Source organism: Mauremys reevesii, linkage group 2 (assembly GCF_016161935.1).
Source record: "Mauremys reevesii isolate NIE-2019 linkage group 2, ASM1616193v1, whole genome shotgun sequence".
Lineage (NCBI taxonomy): Eukaryota > Metazoa > Chordata > Testudines > Geoemydidae > Mauremys > Mauremys reevesii.
This window is the reverse complement of record NC_052624.1, coordinates 33934851-33956370: the sequence shown is the minus strand read 5'-3', so window position 1 is coordinate 33956370 and position 21520 is coordinate 33934851. Positions and strand designations below refer to the sequence as shown.

General features: G+C 40.1%; 1 protein-coding gene across 8 annotated transcripts in view; it reads left to right on the top strand.

Annotated features, from left to right (window-relative positions):
* The window catches only part of MYO3A (myosin IIIA), a 188271-nt gene that overhangs the window by 91811 nt on the left and 74940 nt on the right, over nt 1-21520 (top strand). For 3 of the 8 annotated variants that reach the window (XM_039523749.1, XM_039523752.1, XM_039523757.1), the window contains 8 exons: nt 672-737; nt 3599-3754; nt 13826-13852; nt 14172-14292; nt 16608-16724; nt 17594-17704; nt 17805-17888; nt 19203-19405. In XM_039523749.1, coding sequence (XP_039379683.1) covers nt 672-737; nt 3599-3754; nt 13826-13852; nt 14172-14292; nt 16608-16724; nt 17594-17704; nt 17805-17888; nt 19203-19405 — 885 coding nt within the window. The remainder of the gene's footprint in view (nt 1-671; nt 738-3598; nt 3755-13825; nt 13853-14171; nt 14293-16607; nt 16725-17593; nt 17705-17804; nt 17889-19202; nt 19406-21520) is intronic. The other 5 variants (XM_039523753.1, XM_039523751.1, XM_039523750.1 and 2 more) reach the window with 5 other exon arrangements.

Here is a 21520-nt window from a genome sequence, read left to right as displayed (position 1 = left end):
TAAGTGATTTCTTTTTGCATTACTGGGTATGTCAAGTGGAAAATGTCCACTTTACAGCATTTCAAAGGAAAAAGACGAATTCAAAATATTTTGAGCCAAATTCAAAGCTACAGTAAGCAGATGCAATTCCATGGAAGGCAAAGCAATGGTACCCATGTATACCAGGTCTGAATGTAATCCTTTTACTGTCATTTGGTGCCTTAGTGAATCACAAATAGATAATAAGAGTGTTCATTAATTTTGATACTTTGTTAATGGGCCAGTTAATGCAATGAGGCTATGACCCTTCTTTGAGATTTAAGATAGAATTCCTTAAAGAACTCCTGATTTTAAAAGAAAAAATCAATTGCCTCATGCTTTGAAAGAAAGAAGGGTCCTGTCACGATATACAAATAGTGAATAGTAGGTCATTAGGTTCATTTGCTTTTATTGATATGCTTGAAAAATGACAGCAATTCTTGATTATATTTGGTAGATTTTCCTCATGCTTTGTTAGTTATGTAAAGTAGGAGGTTAATGAAGTATTATATTGGCTACACAATGCTCCTTTAACCAGTGGAAATCAATATTTTTTTCAATAGCCCTCCTAAAACTCATTACTCAGCCTGCCTTCTTACATTGTTTTTGTCAAGCGTGTGCATATTAACTTATCGTAATACTGACCTTCACAGAAATCCACCTCCAACATTACGCCAACCGGAGCTGTGGTCATCGCAGTTCAATGACTTTATTAACAAGTGAGTAAGAATTGAGACCATTAATTGAGACCCTTTCGACCAAATAGGATGTGTACAGAAGATGTATGCATAAATGTAGTTGAAATATTACATCTTTGTATTCTGTCTGGAAATCTGTTACTACAAATATATTTCTCCCTTGTTCCTCCACATTATTTATTATAGTAAACTTGCTTTGTATAAATTCCTCTTTTTATTTGTAAATATATAAGCAATATGGTTTTATCTTAGGCTTCCTGCAAACTCAGGCTTCAGGTGACAATTCCAATATCAGTCTGACTACTGTTTCTAAAATACATTATTAACATGAATCAGGGTGAATTTGGTATCAATGTGACTTACATCCGTTCTATAGGATTTCCAGTGTATATTGTTTGTTGTTTCAGACCATATGCTGTTCCCATGACCTGTGGAAAGCTTACTGGCTATTGTTGGTTCCTCAGTTACACCCCTGAAAACATGTTCAGTGGAACTGTAGCAGTTTAACTGTACAAGTGTAACTGAGAACAGACAGAATTTGGCCCTGGTATTATGAAATGGCTTGGTTGAATGGTTTAATCTGATGGATAGAGAGTAGAGCTAATTGGGAATTTTTCAACAGTTTTTGGTTGGAAAATGCTGATTCCACAAACTTTTCAGAGAAGAAACTTTTAACTGGGGTCTCTCATGCCCCAGGTGAGTTCCCTAACCACCCAGCTATTGACTATTCTGGTGTTGTGTGTTCTCTCTTGCTCTTCCTCTCTTTCCCTCCCCCCTACCTTGGTTTTTCATGAAACATTTTTAAAGGTCTTAGATTTGTCACGATGCAGAGTGGAAAAAATTTTAAATCTCAAAAATTTTCATAGGATGGGAAAACCATTTCCTGCCCAGCTCTGATGGAGCAGGAGCTGAACTTATGTAACTATCTAGCAGGGAATGCCTATCCTGGTCTTATATAGCTTCTTAATTAGCCAGATCGCTATGCCATATTAACACACTTTTTATTAAGCAAATTTCTGTAAAAAAAAACAACAACAAATAATTAAAAAATAAAAGGATTATGAAGAGCAGATTGGCACAGTTCAGATCAGGGCCGGCTCTAACTTTTTTGCCGCCCCAAGCAAAAAAGAAGAGCGCCGCCCCGCCGTACCCCCCTTGCAAGCGCCGTACCACCGAGCCCCCCCCCAGCACCACGCCACCGAAACACCCGCCCCCCTGAGCACCACACCGCCCGAAGCCCCACTCCCCGAGCGCTGCGCAAGCCCTCACCCCCCCCAGCGCCGCGCTGCCCGGAGCCCTGCCCCCCCCGAGCGCCGCGCAAGCCCCCACCTTCCCAGCGCCATGCTGCCCGAAGCCCCACCTTCCTGAGTGCCGCACCACCGAAACAAAAAAAATAACCCTCCAGCACTGCCCCGACGAATAAAAAAAACAAAAAACAAAAAACACCCGAGCGCCGCCCTGCCCAAGGTGCCGCCCCAAGCACGTGCTTGGTAGGCTGGTGCCTGGAGCCGGCCCTGGTTCAGATGATGTCAACAGAGCTTCACTAGTTTTCGCCATCTGAGGATCTACCCCATAAATGTAAATCTTTCTTATGACTTTGTAGTTGATGTATACCAACTAATTATTTGTAAATTTCTTTTAAGCTTCCTCTCCTCTCACCCTCTCCCCAATACAGGTGCAAATTGACATGGTGGTTTGGGGTATATCCTGAAGTAACTGGACTCAGACCACAAACTTATTTCACATAGGCCACCAAAGAGTGATGCAGTAGTAAATTATCATCTACAAAAGGCCTGGGGTGAAATCCTGGCCCCACTGAAATCAGTGGGAGACTTGAAGGCAATAGGGTCAGGATTTTGAAACAGTGATTTAGGTGTGAAAGGTCCTGTGACCCTTATCTATAATAATTGTTTTAAATATGGTTTCAAGATTTCAGGGTTTGTCCCATAAATGGACAAATATTTCTCAAAGTTCTAGTGACCCTGAAAAGGAATCCATTAAGGGCTAAACCCTTTGACCTATGACAGTCTCCTATTGGGGCATGGCCGTGTAGCTCTGTTGAGCTGGGAGTAGCCCCTCTAGTTTTGTGGCCCTTCTTTGCAGGGACAGTAGCTGGTGGCTCTGCATAGCAGCAGATCCATTGACATCATTCCCATTTCTCTTCCAGCTGGGCCTACCTCCTAGCCTTGCTACATAAGGATGTGCAGGGAGCATATCTAGAACGGGACTGTGAAGCTTCACAAATGGTTCCCACCTCTCCCTAGGGGAACCACACTGGTTCTGTTGCATCTGAAGTCACTTTTGAAGGCTTTGTAAAGAGAGTGGTGAACAGTACAGTATATTCTTTCCCTTAGAATCTGCTATTTAGAACATAAATTCTATTTATAATGTATGGGGAATCCAGTTTTCAAGGATAGGCACCTAAACATTACATCTTTAACCTGTATTTGGGCATTCAAGTCAGCACTAGGGATGGGCCCAAGCTCACAGTCGGGATCTAAACGTTCCTAAAAATCACATGCCTTTTTTTTTTTAACCCCGAGGTAACCAACATATACATTCTCAGTTTACATACCTGGTGTCAATTTGACTGTCCTATTGAGAAGCCACAATAAAATTAGAACTAACGACTTTCTGTTTTTCCAGCGGTTTCTTTAAGCTGCCTGATATTTCTGATTTAAAATACAGCGATTTAACATCTTTTGATCCCAAATTCTATCAAAACTTCTGTCTGTTTATAGCTGGTGTGATTAAGATGTGCATACTTTAATGAGACAGTCCTGTAGGTATGTGACTTAGGCATGAATGAATCCAAAATTACACTTTACTGCTTAACAATGTACAGCTCTGTGTATGATCACCTGCTTTTTCTGCCAATGCAGGTGCTTGACTAAAGATTATGAGAAACGCCCGACAATATCTGATCTTTTGCAGCATAACTTCATTAAGCAAATCGAGGGCAAGGAGAAAGCATTACAGAAGCAGCTTATGGAATTTATTGATGTTCATCAACAAATGGGAGTCATTGAAAAGGCAAGGTACCTGAATTATTTCCTTTTCTGCATGGAATAAAAGAGTAATTTGGAGGCCGTAGAAACTTTTACCATTTAAAATCAGTTAACACTGAGGGTTCAATTCTGCAACATTCAGGGAATGTCTGCACTGCAGTTGGGGAGAGGGGGTCAGTTACAGCACAGATAGTCATATTTGAGGTAGCTTTAATCTAGCTAGCTTGTGTACTGATAGCAGTGAAGCTTTAGCGTGGGCTAGCTGCCTGAGTAATTACACAGAGTCCCAGGCAGGCTTGCGCAGTCTGCACTAAAGCCCATGCTGCCATCCAAGCTAGTTAGAGTAAAGCTAGCTTGGGTATGTCTACACGTGCTGCAAACACTCTCTCCCCTGTTACAATGTAGACATATCCTCTTTCACACTGGCACTTACATGGTAATTAATATGGTTACTTGTGGAGTAAGGTACTACTCAACATGAGTAAGGATGGCAGAATCATGCCTTTAACTTGCAAATAAAGAAAATATTTTATTGCTAAAAAGACTCTTTTCTGTCTTACTGAGCAGGGAGGGTATTTTCTTTCTTCTAATGGCATTTAGTAATATAAATTCTGCACTATCAAACACCAAGCTCTTACTGCCTTTATATAAAATTCTGAAGATGGTTTGGCTCAGTGTTGCAATTTTTTTAAACAACAACTTCACCAAACTAATGTACTGGATGTAAAATGCACCATATGATTAGTATTGATGTATTTCTCTTGCTTTTCTCCTGTGCTTCAAGGTAAGGGATAATAGATTTTTTTTTAATGGAACATGAAATCTAAAAGACTTTTTTTGACATTATCAATTCACAGTGTCACGTTTTCCCCATATGAGCTTCACAGAGAAATCTTATTAAAATCTGCCATGTTTCCTCCTATTTATATTTACACAAACTTAATATATATTGCAGTCTTCAGTTCAGATCTTGGGAATTTTTTTGCTTTGCCATTTACCTTTCGAAGATGATGATGATAAATATATTTCTAAAGCATTTGCAATCTTTTAAGTGTTCTTAGACTAATGCTGTCTAAAAATGATCTGAAAATGTGTGTGGATGATTAGTTGTTTCTCTCTTCTGGCTTTTCAGTAAAAAAAAACAAACAATTGCAGTTGGTCCACATTTCAGTTATATGCCGTATTGATACAATCTGAATGCCACAGATCTGCCATCTATTCTGAGAACCAGGAGAGATTTGGAATTGAAATAAATTAACTTGTGTCAGTACTTACCATTAAAATTGAAGGAAAATGGCCCAGCTGAGAGAGCTAATTTTAAAGAATGTATTAATTTACAAAATCAGTGTAAAATAAGTAATGATGGCACAGGCACACACACTGTTCATTGAATGAAAATCTATTACCTTGATCTGGCAATCTGATCCATGTGGTGGACCTCGCACTCATGTGGAATTCCATTGATACCATTTAGGATCCTCAGGTCAAAAGTCAGTAAACATGTATCTGATTACAGGATGGGGACCTATGTGCTAAGGCACTGAAGATGTTAACTAAGAGGCATAAATTATGGAATTAAAAAGAGGCCTGCACAATCTTGTTACAGGGCAATGAGAATATAATAAACGCTGACCTACATTAACTTGATTTACAGTCTTGGAATTCCAATTTATTCTAGTGACATACTTGAAATTATGAGTATCTTTTGTTACAGTTCAAATTATTGGAAAGTAATCACTACTTTTATTGCTTGTACAGCGATAATAGCAGATGTTAAAACAAGGGATTTTCAATAAATTTAATAGAAGGCAAATCTTATGGTATGTGTACTCCTACAGGAAGGCAATCCTCCAGCAAATGTTAAATATGAAAGGACAAAATGGTAAACCAGAGCTGGAGTAATAATAAGTACAGTAAGTGCTGAATTAGACTCATGCTTGTAGACATATGTCTTGTTCATGCACTGGACTTGCACCAGTGCAATTGTGTTAATGGAGCAGGAGAGTATTTAGTTGGCTGAGATTGGAACAACTAATCTGTTTGATTGTATTGTGTTGGGCTTATATAGGTGTATTCTGAATGCAGACTTGGCAAGCTTCTATTTTTAGCAATATTAACTATATTGTGTAGCATCTACTATATGGTTTCAGAGTAGCAGCCGTGTTAGTCTGTGTCCACAAAAAGAACAGGAGTACTTGTGGCACCTTAGAGATTAACAAATGTATTTGAGCATAAGCTTTTGTGGGCTACAGCCCACTTGTATTTTGATGGGTGTAAGCATCATAGGATATGTTAGAGTTAGAGGGCTCAGTTCAAAGCCCGCTGCAGTCTCTAGGAGTCTTTCCATTGATTTTGTTAAGCTTTGGATCAGGTCTGTAGCATATTGCAGTATACAGGTTTTATCAGGATAAAATTGGGTTGTCCCCATTACTTGCAAGTTCTGAAGCCATGAGTATGTTTTGCAGATTATCCCAACGAAGTGCCAGTTACACCTTTATAGCTCACCTCCCCATCATGGAAAGCCCTGTGATGCTGCAAGATACCTTGCCTTAAAGCCATGACATTTTTATATTTAGAAAATCTGTCACTGATCTATGACTGAATCTGGCCCATCTTGGATCTCAGACTTGGGGCCATTTGAGTGTAAAATTCTACATTTGACGACTGAGTGAGGAAACATTTCTCTAGCAGATTGATATTTTAAAATGGCCACTTGTTTGAAGCTGCTTGACAGTCAAGGGTTTGGAGTGTTAGTGTGAGTTATAGGGAGACTGATTAGAAGGCAGAGGGCAGGTTAGTCAGTCAAAGTTGCATGCTAACAGTCTTCATCATATGACTGTTATTTATCATTTGGCTCTACAATTTATGAATTTATCAAGGGGGTGCACAGGAATACCTGCATACACATACACACATTTTCATGTAAATTTCCTCATTGTAGTCACAAAAATGGGAACATCTTACTTTTGATGTTTGTCAGTCACCCTTTAGTACAATGCCATCCTTTTCACTTGCAGCCCATATAAATCTCAAAAGTGGTGAAAAATGTCAAATTAGTAAATGAACTATGTAAGCTATAGTACTAAAAGCAAAAAGAGGTTTTCTTATTTTAGACTTTTTTCTCTTATTTTAAATGGACAATAATACACATTTGGGCCCCAATCCTGCAAAGGAGCTCCATGCAGGTGCACCCTGCACCCATACAAAGTCCAGTCAAAAGTCACTGTGGGGGGCTCCATATGGGTGGACTAGCTTGCAGGATCAAGGCCTTGGTCTTCAGCAGGTTCAAAGCCATTGTCTTTATCATGAGCATGACCTGTCAGGAACACTAAACATTATTAAAATTTTTTCCTGGTGCTGCATGCTCCAATACAATACAAGGAAGCAAGACAGTGTGTTGTAATGTGGATTATTTTGATTTGCTGCAGCGGATCAAGATATAATCATAAGGAATTTTACAATTATTTTAATGAATAAACTCATATTTTAAATTGTATAGCTACATTCCTGCAGTCACGTTATAGGAGTAAAAAATGAAATCACTACCCAACTTAATATATTAGAAATCAACACTGTAAGGTGTACACAATGGCTATTCTGAAAGAATACTTCTGAAAGGCTAAATGAGAAAAATATGGTTTTTACAGAAAATGTGTGTTTTAAGGGCTGTAGCTTTTATGTCGGACTGTCATGCTTGTAATGCTTTTATCTTTGGTTGTTCAGCTGTCTTAATCTTGACTGCTTTCACATTTACTGTTACAATCTCTGCAGAAATGTGCAACAATTAGTACAACAAGCAATTCTTGGAAATAGTGACTCACTTCAGAGTTAGTTATATACATGGTGTCCAATCAGTGGGTCCCTTCACACCCAGAACTTGCAGTGAAGCTAATGTCATCATTTATTCTTTGACTAGATCCTTTCTTGATCTTCACAATGACTTCCCTGAGCATTTTGGATGTGCAAGGAAACCAGGCTTGGGCCCATCATTGTTGCTCATATTTTTCTGTCAAAATCAAAATTCACACTGAACACAGAAGGATTGTACTGAAATCTAATGATAAGCTGTTAAAGGGCAGCCCTTTATGCCATTTAGAAGCTTCAGTTAGTACAGAATGTAGCTGCCCATTTATTTAACAATGGCAGCTACAGAGAGTACGTTATAGCTGTCATGGCAGTTGGGATCAGCTGTGGTACCACTGCTAAGAGCCCCTAGATTTGACCTTTGGCAGCCTAGAGTGTGGTTGCCTTCAGCGGAGGGTCCTCAACTCTGGCATTCACTCCCCTTGTTGGCTGAACAAATCCCATGTTTGTTGAGCTTCTGGGTATGGGAGGGAGGATGACCAAGCGGGTCAGGAACTAGCCTGGCATTTGAGAGACCCAGGCTCAGTTCCTTGCTATGCTACAGACTATCTGTGTGTCCTTCGGAAGTCACTTAGCCTCTCTGAGCCTCAGTTCCCCATGGGGAAAATGGTACTTCTCTACCCAGGGCCATCCCTAGGGTACAGCAAATTGGGGAGACTACCCCAGGCCCTGCGCTTTGGGGGGGCCCTGCAGTGATATGGGCGAGCTGGGTGAGGAGGCGAATGGGGAGGTGAGCAGCAGGCGGGCGGAGGGGGCGAGGAGGAGCCCCCCCCAGCACCCTCCTCTCCCCTCCCCTCCAGCACCTCCTGCCTGCTGCGGAGCAGATCAGTTTCACAGTTTCAGGAGGTGCTGGGGGGGAGGGGAGAGGAGCAAGGGTGCAGCGTGCTCGGGGGCAGAGAAGAGGCAGGGAAGGGGCAGAGGTGGGAAGAGACAGGGTCGGGGTGAGGCCTTGGGGGAATGGGTGGAGTTGGGGCAGGACCTGGGCAGAGCCAGGGGGAGCGCACACACACACACACGGCATATAGGCGCTGAGTTTCTAATGTCCTGTGCCCCACACCGCACCCCCCAGGGATGATCCTGTCTCTACCTCACTGAAATGTTTTCAGGATAAATGCATTAAAGATTGCGCTGAGATAATGTGGTAATGGGAGCCTTTGATAGAAAGTGTACCTGTATACTCGATCCTTTCCCAAAGGTGGAGTGAACAGGTGCTGAAGAGGTTGGATTTAGTTGACATTGGATAGTGTGTTTATTTCCTTGCTATATATTTGTTGATATCCCAAGAAACTTTCGGCTGGGCATGCTTTATGAAATAAATAAAAGGGACTGCTCTGGTAAGCGTTATTAACAACACAGTATTATGGCTCCCAGTAACTGCAGCAATATGGTATCTCCTCTGTCCTCTTTGAAGTTTAGGAAAATACCAAAGTTTGTCACAGGTCACTTGGCTAGTGGGTATGGAGTTTTGTAATGGATAGGTGGGTTTTCAGCACTCTCTTCCTGTATAATATCAGGGCTGCCCAGAGGATTCAGGGGGGCTGGGGAAAAGCAATTTTGGGGGCCCCTTCCATAAAATAAAAAGTTGCAATATTATAGAATACTGTATTCTCGTGGGGGGCCCTGCAGGGCCCGGGGCCTGGGGCAAATTGCCCCACTTCTCCCCTCCCCCCGGGCGGCCCTATATGATATTGCCTTTCAATATGAAGACGGTCATGCTGCTGTTGCAGGAATCTGTATGTCCAAACTGCACATGGCCAGATTCTCAACCCTTTTTACTACTCAGGATGGCTTTACAGTCTCACTGTGCTACCAAACTGGCTACCTCAGGGTTCTTGCAGGTTGTGACTGACCTTTGTGTGGATTTCAGGAAAGCTCAAAGAGTCTCTCAACCTCCCCACCCCCGCTGCATGGCTTTAATTAGGTTCCCTCCATGCACTTCTAGGACACATATTTCTCCATAGGAGACAGGACTGTGATCCCTGTCTCCTTCCACCCCTGCCTGTGGAACAGGCCCAGAGCACTGCGAGAGAGAATAGTGCATCCCTTGGAGGCAAGTAGAAGCAGGATGTTTCTCCTGCATGTCAAGGAGCTCTGGGAGGAATCTACTCCAACCACTCCTCACCAGTAGCATCACCCCTATGCCCACCACTCCTTCCACTTGGGTCCCACTCTCTCCTTGCACCACAAGCTCCTGGAGCTTTCCACCACCACTCCTAATGTGGGGCTGTGCATACAAAGCATGACCAAGTCCTGAGAACAATAAAGAGAAGAACCCACTGTGCCATTTGTAGTGCTGTGTTGCAGAGCAGGACTGGAAATTAAGAGGAATGTGCATTAATATTGCCTGTATGGTTGTCTTTTTTCCATTTGCATTATGTGGCCCCCTGTGTTAACAGTCAGAAAAATAGAAGCCCCAGTGGTTTCAATGTTTATGCTGCCGGTTAGTACATTTTGCTTTTAGTTATCATTTGTTAGTTGCTCAGAGGCCTACAAGTGTTAATACCTTTGGAAAAATGTATTTTTACTATTTTAATGTCTTCTTCATACCTTATGTTAATGCCAGGCTTTTTTTAGTCTTCTAAAATTCTTTGCTTGGGTTTGAATTTTCCACACTAGCTAAGGTATTTTATTTTGTTTACGTTTCACTACCTCACAAATGGTGGAGAAGTTCAATAGGGCATAATGAATCACACTATTTTTACACTATTTTTGAAACCATCAGAAATCACTTAAATACATTCAAACAGGTTTTTTAAAAAAAGCCTCCAGTGGCCTCATTTTATTTTCATTCAATCTTGTAGACAGGGTGGGGGAATGAAGAGCAACAATGCTGCCTTGACTCCTTTTCTTCTCCATATTCGGTTGATGTTTCTGGCCTTTAGTTTCTTCAGTTGCTTGTTGAACATGGCTATGGGATTCATGCCAACAACAAAGAATTCGGAACTGAACATTGTGAACCAAAATAACTAGGTTCCTGTGTCCATGTGCATGATAACAAAAAATCAGTGCTGATGTGGCTGGGAGGCGGTTGGAGTTTGAGGAAGTGAAACTGTATAACTGCCCTTGAGGGATGTCTGTGCCCTTTGGCAGCAAAGCAGGAAAATATTTTGTGTTCTGCAAATCTGTCTCTCAGGTATACATAGGAAATGAATAGTATAATGTGGCTTAACAAGCTATACAATTCTCAGGATGTCAGCCAAACAGGATCACATGGGAATCTGTGGATTTCCCTCTTCCTATTTTATATAAATTAACCACCATTACAGTGGCAATGATAAAGACCAATTTTCCAAAAGGAAAATCAGATAAAAATGTTGAGGAGGAGGGACATAAAATTCTCCGTGAGTGGGGGGATTTTTCTCTCTCCTACAGCAATTCATCTGCTAACCTCGTAGGGTGAATGAAATACAGTGCTGGAAACAAATCCAGAGGCACATCACGCTTTCCAATATTCAGTACGATTTTTTTAAAACCCTAGCAACATGCAGTGAGTAATAGTTACACCAGAAATGGAAAACGTGAATTGACATAAGGTTTTGCCTTGGGTGCTCCTTGGGCGATGGAAAAAATAGAACTTTATGTAGTTTAATAAACCATTGTCAGTTGCCGCATATTTTCTTCATGTGTGCATTTGCAGTCTTCATCAAAACCGCAGTGATGTCAGATATGTATTCTAAAGAACAAAATGACCTTCATGTAGTTGCACAAAGTATGCGGCTTCAAATGTACCAATTTAATAGGACAAATTATGTTTTGCTGAAAATAAAACACTTTCTGTATGAATCTGTAAAGAATGTTGGAGGTATTTAAACGCAAGTGTAGTGTATTACAGGGTATTTACATGAAACCTTTTTTATTTTATTTTTATTATTGTGGTTATTATTAATTACAGATTTTGCCCCTGGATGCAATAACATTGTGTAGATAGTCAAGAAAACGAAGTCAAGCATCAGCAGACATTGGAAGGACAAGCATTATAATTAAGTTTTAATATTTTCACATCATATTCAATATAACATGACACACAAAACCAAAACTGTCTTCATAATATTATAATAGCAGAGCAGGTATGACTAGGGCAATTATTACTACACAAGAGTCTCCATGCAGAAGGGGAATGTATTGCAGAAAATATCCGTTCCATGAGAAGTGTAGTTACATCTTCAGATCGATCATCTGGGTGCTGCATGCCATTATTCTTACATGTTTTCAGCTTCAGAGTGTTTTAAATGCAGCTAAAAAATCATGGGCCATTTTGTGCCCTGCTGTGGTGAAACCTTCAAGACAGTTACAAAGGACTTGGGAAACTCATGGCTTTCCCATGCAGCTGATTGACGGTTTGATGGTGGCCTACAGGGTTCTGAATATCAGTAGGAAAAACAGATTGGACTTTTATTATATCCCAGCCTCCAAAGGAGTAGCATAAATCTTGTGCTCCCCAGGATGTCACCCTCTAGAGCACTGATTTCAACACAGGGCTGTGCTTTTACTGGTGCAGTCTGGCTCGAAGCATGGAGTACTCTGTATGTTTCAGTTAAGTATATGGTGATTTTCACTGATGGCGCAGTTTGTGGCCATTATCTCAGAATTAATAGATTTAATTTCACAAGCCACTAAACTAGCTGGTGAAGAAACAGTCAGAATTTCTCAGCTGTGGAGGGCGTTCACCTCCTGCCCTTGTGCTAGAGATCATGCAAATGCTGTAGTTGTTGCTGGCTCCTGCACAAGGTGGAAAAGCTGCTTGCCTCTCCACTAGCCCTTGTGCCAGCACCAGGGCTGCTCGTGCGCTCGCCCTCAGAAAATAGTCATTATGCTCAATTGAACTTCAGTGTAATGCTAAATGAAATGTATACACGCATGCAGAGTGAGTTTGTGACTTGAATGCTGAATAGCCTGGAGAGACTGTATAAAGCGCCATCTCCAGGGATTTACAAGCAGCTGTGTACAAGCACCAATGCACTCTTGCTAGACACTACGCTAGACCAGTTCCTGGATATAACAGTTCCTTCTGCCTTAGGCATGTTAAGAGTTTGGGTTGAAGCCTGTGCATGTTAGGAGTTCAGGTTGCCCAAATGCTTCTAATTAAGCTGTGTGAAAAGTTTTGTCAGAACCTGAGCCCAGATCTATGAAGTTGCACAGACCCGGCATAGTACAATTTGCTTACCTCCATCCCAGAATCTCCTCCAAGCTTTCCCCAGGTATTGGGACTCCCCTTTAACATTATCATTGCTGAGTGGGTGCCTGACTTCCCACACCTCTGTCATGGGGCCAGGCAACCCCCTATACTTCATTGCAGTGGCTGGCTACGCCCTACTCTTCCATCTTTGGGTGAGCTGCCCAGTAGGTTCCTGTCTCCTGGCATGCACCTCAGCATCAGAGTGAATGAAAGGGCCTCCTCTGGCTTCTCTGGAATGGAGATGATTACCAACGCAAGTTCACAGAGGACAGTCTCCGTTTTATCTCTGCTTCGCAGCCGACACACCCCAGAATCAATTTTTGTTCTACCTTTCTCCATGGTGTATGAAAAAGTGAGATGAGATCTGATCCAGTTCATGGACCTTTGCTGCTGCTGCCCTCTTAGACATTTAAACTCAGTTCCATCCGTAATCCTCCGCTGTTACGCTCCTGAATTCCCATTCATTGATCTTCCCTGCTCTCTTTTGGCACGTATGCCCAATCTGAATCCTGCTCCTTGCAGCCTCTGTTGACTCCCTCATTAATGTGTTGGTGGGTCCCATTACAGTTTCCTCAATGTGCCATTTCTCCCATGTATGAGATCCATTCATTTGTGGCTTTTCTTCATTATTTCTGCAATGGTGTGTAGATTTCCATTTGTTTGTTCAATTTAAAAATAAAATCTAACCTCCTAGGATTACTAAATTAACAGTTTAGTCATGCTCGTAAGAAAGGGAAGTTTTGAAATATTCTGTTCCTTGTACAATCTTTTCCTATATAGTCCAAAAAAATCTGTTTAGACTGTACACGTTTTGGGAAAAGGACCATGTCTAGTACTTCCGTGTTTATACAGCACTTCACTCAATGTGGGCTCTCTCCCGAACAGTCCCTCTGGGCACTACCATAAACTGAACATTAAATAATTACAAGTCACCAATTTTTTAAAAAATATCTTTCCTTCTGGAGTCTGTCTGTGGTCATTCTTCCCATACTATTCAATCATATGATCCCAGATTTGTACCATCCATAATACTGATTTGAGTATTTTTTCTTTTTTTCCAGGCTGCTGCCAGGACACAGCTACTATAGGTATTATAAGTTTATTACCTTTTCTATACAGCATGGCTCCAGTCCTGCCACTGATGACTCACAAATGGACTATTATTCTTATGTTGAGCTCTATGAAGCTCTACACAGGTCCACACGCTATCAATTGCACGATCAAACTCTTTATTTTTAAGTAGTGAACCTCGGGGGTACTGAGGTAGAAAGTTATATTCTGTCCTGCTATTTTGGTCATTCATCTGTTTGAATTCAATTCATCAGAATGTTTGAACATCTTTAGGGAGTTGCTCTCAACGTGTCTACAGCTTGAAGATGCAAAGAACATTTTCTTACATCAGAAAAGTGTACATCTCTTCTTTTGTAGATTTGAGCGAGTTCATACTAAGAAAGGGGACTACAGTAAGTCTCTAGCCTCAGACCAGGAGGACGTAGATGATTTAGCAACCTTGGAGGTACTGGATGAGGTAAGATATTTAATTTATTTAAATCTTCTTGGAAACTGGTGTTCAGATAAGAGCCAAAAAATACTGCTGTATTTGTAGATTAACCTACCTTATTTTTTAGATGAGCCTACATTCTCACACTTTCATTACATAGTAGTCCATGGTACTTGACAGACTTCTGCTAGATTGTTGAATGAGAGATGAGATTAGTTGTGTCTGGAGTTGTGCCCTCTTAATGCCGAAACATCCTCATGGGCAAGATTGTGAGCTGGTGTAAATTGGCATAGCACCACTGACTTCAATGGAGCCATGCCAGTTTACTCCGGCCAAGGATCTGGTCCATGATGATGATTTAACTTTAAGATGGGGCAACTCTAGATACAACATATCCATTTCCACCTTCATCTGGAGTTGTCCCAGCTTAATATTAACACTTCATCATGGGCCAGATTCTCAGCTGGCATAAACCACTGTAGCGTCATTGAAGTCGATGGTGCTATGCCAGTTTACACCAGCTCAGGATCTGGCCACATAAGACCAACTTTTGCAGCATTTTAGATACTTAAAATAGTGCTGTTTGCCCACGTTTGAAAAGTTGATCCCTTTTGTGACAAGCAACATGGAAGGAAAAGAACACTGTGACCAAAAATTCTGCTTTTAAAGCTTTCCCTCCTGGGGTGCTACTTTGCAATATTCTAAGTGCAAACAGTTATTTCCCCATGTTCCATTTACCTCCTTTTTGCTAGGGAATGCAATCATAGGGCTTAAATCTCCTCTTTCTCTAGCTTGACAATAGTGCAACTCCATTTTCATCAGTGGAGTTACCTCAGATTTATACTAGTGTGTATGGGAAAGGGAATACTCAGGCCACAATGTTTTAGCTGCAGTTCAGAGGCAGTGGGTGGATGTGGATGAAATGCCAGTGTTGCTCTGCTGAATGGTTCAGGGACTGCTACACAAGAGAATAAAATTCATAATCTCTATCTGCAAATTAAACTTCACTGACACATCAACCATTAGTGAGCCCTGAACTTGGCTCTTCGGTAGCCATACTGTGAGCACTGCATAGTGATAACAGCCCTTATAGAGTGCTGTACATCTTCAAAGCACTGTACAAACGTTAGCTGAGCAACTGTCCCATTAATTAGCTAATCAAGGCTATTCGTCCAATGGGTAGAGCTCACATCCAAACATTTCTTTACATTCAGAATAGCCATATGCTGACAGTAAGATTTCTGCTGTTTGCCAAGGAGTCTGTTCAGCGAAAGCCATGCCATGCTCATAAAAGGAGACGATATTCAGTATATTGAAAGGTTTGGTTCAAAACAAGAAAAAGGATAGATTTCCAAGCCCGTGAAATGCTTTCATCCTGTTTTTCCTGTGGGAGTAAATGTTACCATCAATGTTGCAGCTTCTTGAGTTTCCCCCTATTTTTCCTTCTTTCAAATACAGTTGAGAATTGAACTGTCTGTATCAAATTTACACTCAGCACAGTTTGGGGGGATGGTGACTCTAAGAAACCTTTTCACTCCTGATGCTGGTCCAGCAGGTAATTGAAACATCATCCCATGTAACTTAGAGAACTTCAAGGACTGCTCTAAGTTACCCCAGGCTACAGCCAACTGGTGCCTCAGCTAAGGATTTGACATAGCACCCTTTTTCTGCCTCTTTTTGGCTTCCTCTGTGGAAAATAGGGGTGAGACAAGTGGCAAAGAGTTGGCTTACCAGCATTGTGCCACCCTCAGATTTTCCTGTGCCGGGGGAAATCAGCTCCCATCTTATGGCAACTTTCTGTTTGCTTTTCACTGCTGAGGCAGTAAAAAAAACTGACATCAGACCAGATCAAGAGCTGATCCCAGAGTGTGTTAATATATGAATATGTTCAAACTAGTATCTATTTATTTATATTGGTAGATGCTTAGCCTACTCCAAGGAGTGCACATTTAAACATGCAGTGTAAAAAGTTTCAGAAAGATCCAAACAGCTGGACTTCTATGTTTGTATGATCAGAACTGAAGAAACAATCTGAGAACTTGGAATGGCAGGTCTGAATTCAGTCTAGTGATCTTTGCATAGAACAATGATGTGAATCCTTGGGGTAGAGAGTTTAAAAAGAGAGATTAGGGAGTCATAAATGAATAAAATTGATTGAGTTACTGCGCTGTTAATTAGTTAATAGTCATACAATGATCTGAAGATATGTATTTATGTGATTCAATGGGGATGGGGATACAAAAATATTGTGGCCTCTAAATGCCACTATGTTTGAAGGTACCAACGTGTTTCTAAGCATTAACTTGAATGTGCCTTGGCTTTCCTATTCTTTTTTACAACAGAATACCGTAACAGAGCAGTTGCAGAAGAGCTATGCGAGGGATCAGATCTACACATATGTAGGAGACATTCTCATCGCTGTCAATCCATTTAGGAACTTAGACCTTTATTCTGCACAGGTGTGAAGAAAGAGTTTCAGTTGTGTTTTCTTGTAGTGATTTCCAGTGAAATTTGAAAATTTATATTAAATACTGAGTAATACCACTCATGATGTTTAATACATCTAAGTATCAGTATTATCAATAAATCATCACCTAGCATGCACATGTGCATATATATTGATATAAATGGTTTCAATCCTATATGCTGAATTCCTGAGCATAAATGAGACAGTTTGTCTTTCATGCACTCTCTCTCTCTCTTTTTTTTATACGCACACACACGTGCACGCACACACACACAGAGTGAAGCCCTGTGTTCAATAAGTTCCCCAAATTCCACTTATCTTGTTTTCTGATAGAGGCTTATACCACCCAATGTTACTCCTCATTGTGCTTCACACTAAGAGCCTGGTTCTCCCATTTACTTCAGTTGTACACGAGTGTAATTGATGTTACTTGTGCAATGGGTGACTGATATGACAATCTGGATCAAATAAAAGTTTGTTATCGTTTGTTATCGGTTATGGCAAGTAAAGAAAAGAACATCTGCTAAGGGTTGCCACCTTAAAACATACCAAAATACTAAATGGGTATATGAATAGAAAATGGTATGAAATAGTAATTCAATGCTTAGTGCCTGAAAACATGAAATTTTGATCTAATTATTTTTATTTCATACTTTACATAATCAAGGTATGATGAGATTTCAAAGTATACCAGTTCCTTTTTAATAGTATTTAAAATATAATACAAAGGATCCATTGGTACACAGTATAATAATAATAATTAATAATCTTTATGAAGAAATAGAATGAAAACATGATAAAATAATACAAAAATGGATATTAAAGGAACTCAGAAAACATTTGCAGTGTTCTGACCCTCAGCATTCCAAACTGTATATTGGAGCAAAGCGGACTGCCAATCCTCCCCACATCTTTGCTGTGGCTGACATTGTATACCAATCCATGGTAACATACAACTCGGATCAGGTACAGGTATTTATTTACACAATCAGATTTATGTGTCATACCCTTTGCTCTGCTTAGAGGGATGCAATGAGAACAAATGGACTTCTGCTCTTGTCTTCTTCTTCAGTGTATTGTCATTTCTGGGGAAAGTGGAGCTGGCAAGACGCAGAGTGCCCACCTCCTGGTTCAGCAGCTCACGGTCTTGGGAAAGGTATGTTTTTAAAGTGGGTGCTCCCACAAGTCTCTCTAAAGCCTGAAACCTGAGCAGATTGGAACATAATCTCAAACCTGCAGTATTTCTTACAGACTCCAAATACCCTAATTCTGCATTGGAATCCGCTAGCGGAGGGTTGAGGGTAAGATGTGGAAAAGGTGATGTGGCCCAGGACAATATTACCTTCTCCGGACAACCTTTCCAGTGTCAGAGAGGGGATGATGTGCCTTCCCCAGCTCAAGCCTGCCTTAGTCCACTTGGAAACAATATTGGAATGCTGTAAAATATTACACAGCACAGTGAAAGTTTTACCCTTCTTGGGCAATTGTCTGCCTTAGGGACTGTCCTAAATTTTCCCAAAATGTACCATGTAGGATTCTGTTTCACCTTTTGACATGCTCACCTCACTTAAGCAGTGGATTGTTGTCAGTGTCATTGTCTTTCCATATGATTCAGACCAGAAAGGGTGACTTGATGGTTTGGCTCCTTAAAGCAAATCACAAGTATGCCTGAATTTGGGTCACATCTTGAGAGTTTTGCATATTAAAGGATGGGTGCAGTGAGCAGTGGCACATTCAGCAAGTAAAGGTCACTGCACTAGGATGTCTTCTTAAGCCTGCAGGAATATCCTCCTTAGAATAACAGTAGGAAGATTGGTATCTAATGGGGAAAATAATTGGCCCAATATTAAGAGAAGAGTGAAAACACGAAGACTGTGCTGAAAATGAGTGCATGGGTGAATTCTTGGCCCCACTGAAGTAATTGGGAATTATGCCATTGACTCCCACTGAGATCAGTGAATCCAGGATTTCACTCTACATCTTAAGCCCTTGTTTCAAGCATACAGGAAAACAGTCTGAGGTGTTCCTTTACCATGGTGATTGGTGAGGTATAAAAACCTGGGATGGATAGTTGGATGGATAAAAGTTAAGGTAAGTACAGTACAGTAAGGTACTTAGGCAATCCCTAGCTTTAAGCACGTCGCAGTCCCATTACCTAAGTACTGTATTGATATGCTTAAAGCTGGGTATGTGTTTAAGAACCTTGCTGAATTGGGGCCTGTGTGGGCAAGGAAAAAGGCTTTGCCCATAGATGCAGGAGAAAAAAAGAAGGAAGGGACTTCTTTCTCAATACAGAGATCTGATGTTTATTGTGATACCTAAATAAAGATTCCAGAAGTACACAGAATGAACAAACAATAACTCTCAATACCAGATGTAAATGGAAAGACCCATTTGAAAAGTTATTTTGGTATTATTCTTGAGAATGTTTTAAGCAATAACTTTTCTGTATGTTGGCATTTATATCTAGGCTAATAATAGGACTCTCCAGGAGAAGATACTCCAAGTGAACAATCTTGTAGAGGCATTTGGAAATGCAGGCACTATTATCAATGATAACTCCAGCAGATTTGGAAAGTACTTAGAAATGAAATTCACTTGTGGAGGAACTGTAGTAGGAGCTCAAATTTCAGAATACCTCCTTGAAAAATCCAGAGTTGTCCATCAGGCTGTGTAAGTAAAAAGGAACAATCGACCCATTTTAAAGTAAACAAAGCAGGTGTGCAATGTGGGAAATCTTTTATCATATTCAAGTATAAGATTAGCAAGGTTTTTTTCTTTCAAATAAACAAGAGGTTGCTAGGTTCTAAGGTATAACAAATTAAAATAGCTTACTATTTATAGCTTGCTAATCTTATACTTGAATATGATAAAGTATATTTTATTACAGTCTGGTTTATTTAAACAGGTCTGTTTTTAAAAAATTCTTGCATATATTGTATAGCAAAAAGGATAAACGTATGTGGGCAGGACTAAAGATATTCTAATACTTTTAAGATTGCATTTCCTTATTTGGGTTTAATTTAGGGTTGTTGATTAATCACAGTTAATTAATGCGATTAACTCAAAAAATTAATCATGATTAAAAAAATTTATCACGATTAATCCAGGTTTTAATCGCACTGTTAAACAATAGAATACCAATTGAAATTAATTAAATACTTCAGATGTTTTTCTACATTTTCATATATACTGTATTCTGTGTTGTAATTGAAATCAGTGTATTTTTTTATTACAAATATTTGCACTGTAAAAATGATAAACAAAAGAAATAGTAGTTTTCAATTCACCTCATACAAGTACTGTAGTGCACTCTCTTTGTCGTGAAAGTTCAACCTACTCAAAAGCAAAACCATGTAAAACTTCAGAGCCTACAGGTCCACTCAGTCCTACTTCTTCTTCAGCCCATAGCTAAGACAAACAAGTTTGTTTACATTTACAGGAGATAATGCTGCCCACTTCTTATTTACAATGTCACCAGAAAGTGAGAACAAGTGTTCGCATGGCACTTTTGTAGGCAGCATTGCAAGGTATTTACGTGTCAGATATGCTAAACATTTATATTCCCCTTTATGCTTTGGCCACCATTCTAGAAGACATGCTTCCATGCTGATAACACTCGTTTAAAAAAAGTGTTAATTAAATTTGTGACTGAATTCCTTGGGGGAGAAATGTATGTCCCCCTGCTCTGTTTAACCTGCAGTCTGCCATATATTTCATGTTATAGCAGTCTCAGTGATGACCCAGCACATGTTGTGCATTTTAAGAACACCTTCACAGCTGATTTGACAAAACGCAAAGAAGGTACCAATGTGTGATTTCTAACGATAGCTACAGCACTCAACCCAAGGTTTAAGAATTTGAAGTGCCTTCCAAAATCTGAGCGGGACGAGGTGTCGAGCATGTTTTCAGAAGTCTTAAAAGAGCCACATTCCAATGTGGAAACTACAAAACCCAAAGCACCAAAAAAGAAAATCAACCTTCTTTTTAATCATATGACAGCCCTAGTTTAAATTAAGCCCTTAATATGTTAAGTATATTGTTTGGATTACTTTTCCTTTAATTTCCCCTTAGTAATGTAACTTGTGTGCATAATATTTGGTTAAATCCTGGAGATTCTAATATGATTTTGCTTATACAGGAGTATGAACCAAGTACACATATATATTTGTTAAGTGTGTGTGTGTGTAATAAAATAACAAATGATAGAGCAATTAAACACTTCACAGAGCACCCACAAATAAATTCATATGAAAGTAAATTCCTGTACAATATCAGCTGTTTGTTTTCACATATAGTACATTAAAGTACAAAAAAAATTTTAGTAGACTTTTTTTGTCATTAATAATAATTAATGACAAAAGGTTAGAACTTGGCACAGGGAAATCTTGTCCCCGACTCTAATTTTAATATTTCCCTCACTGACTAAAACTAAAAGTGTTTCGATTCTGTAGGAGCTTGTTACCTGAAGTACCTATGTAACACAAATGGCTACCTCTATTTCTTCTGAGCTGATTTAGCAAATACACAGTTTAAAGTTTGGGCCAGTTTTAGGAAACGCTGTTATTGACAATTTTTCACAATCCAACTTCAGTTATAGAATCTTGGATTTTTCAGAATAAAATCAGCCTTTTCCCCTAAAATAATGGCTTGTTTTGAACTTTTTCCCTGGGCTTGCTGATTTCTGATGAGGTCAGTGGGATCACTTAAACAGGATATGTCAGTAGAATGTGCTTAAATTTACACATGTGCTTAAATCCTTTTCTGAATCGGTCAAATCTCAGAGAA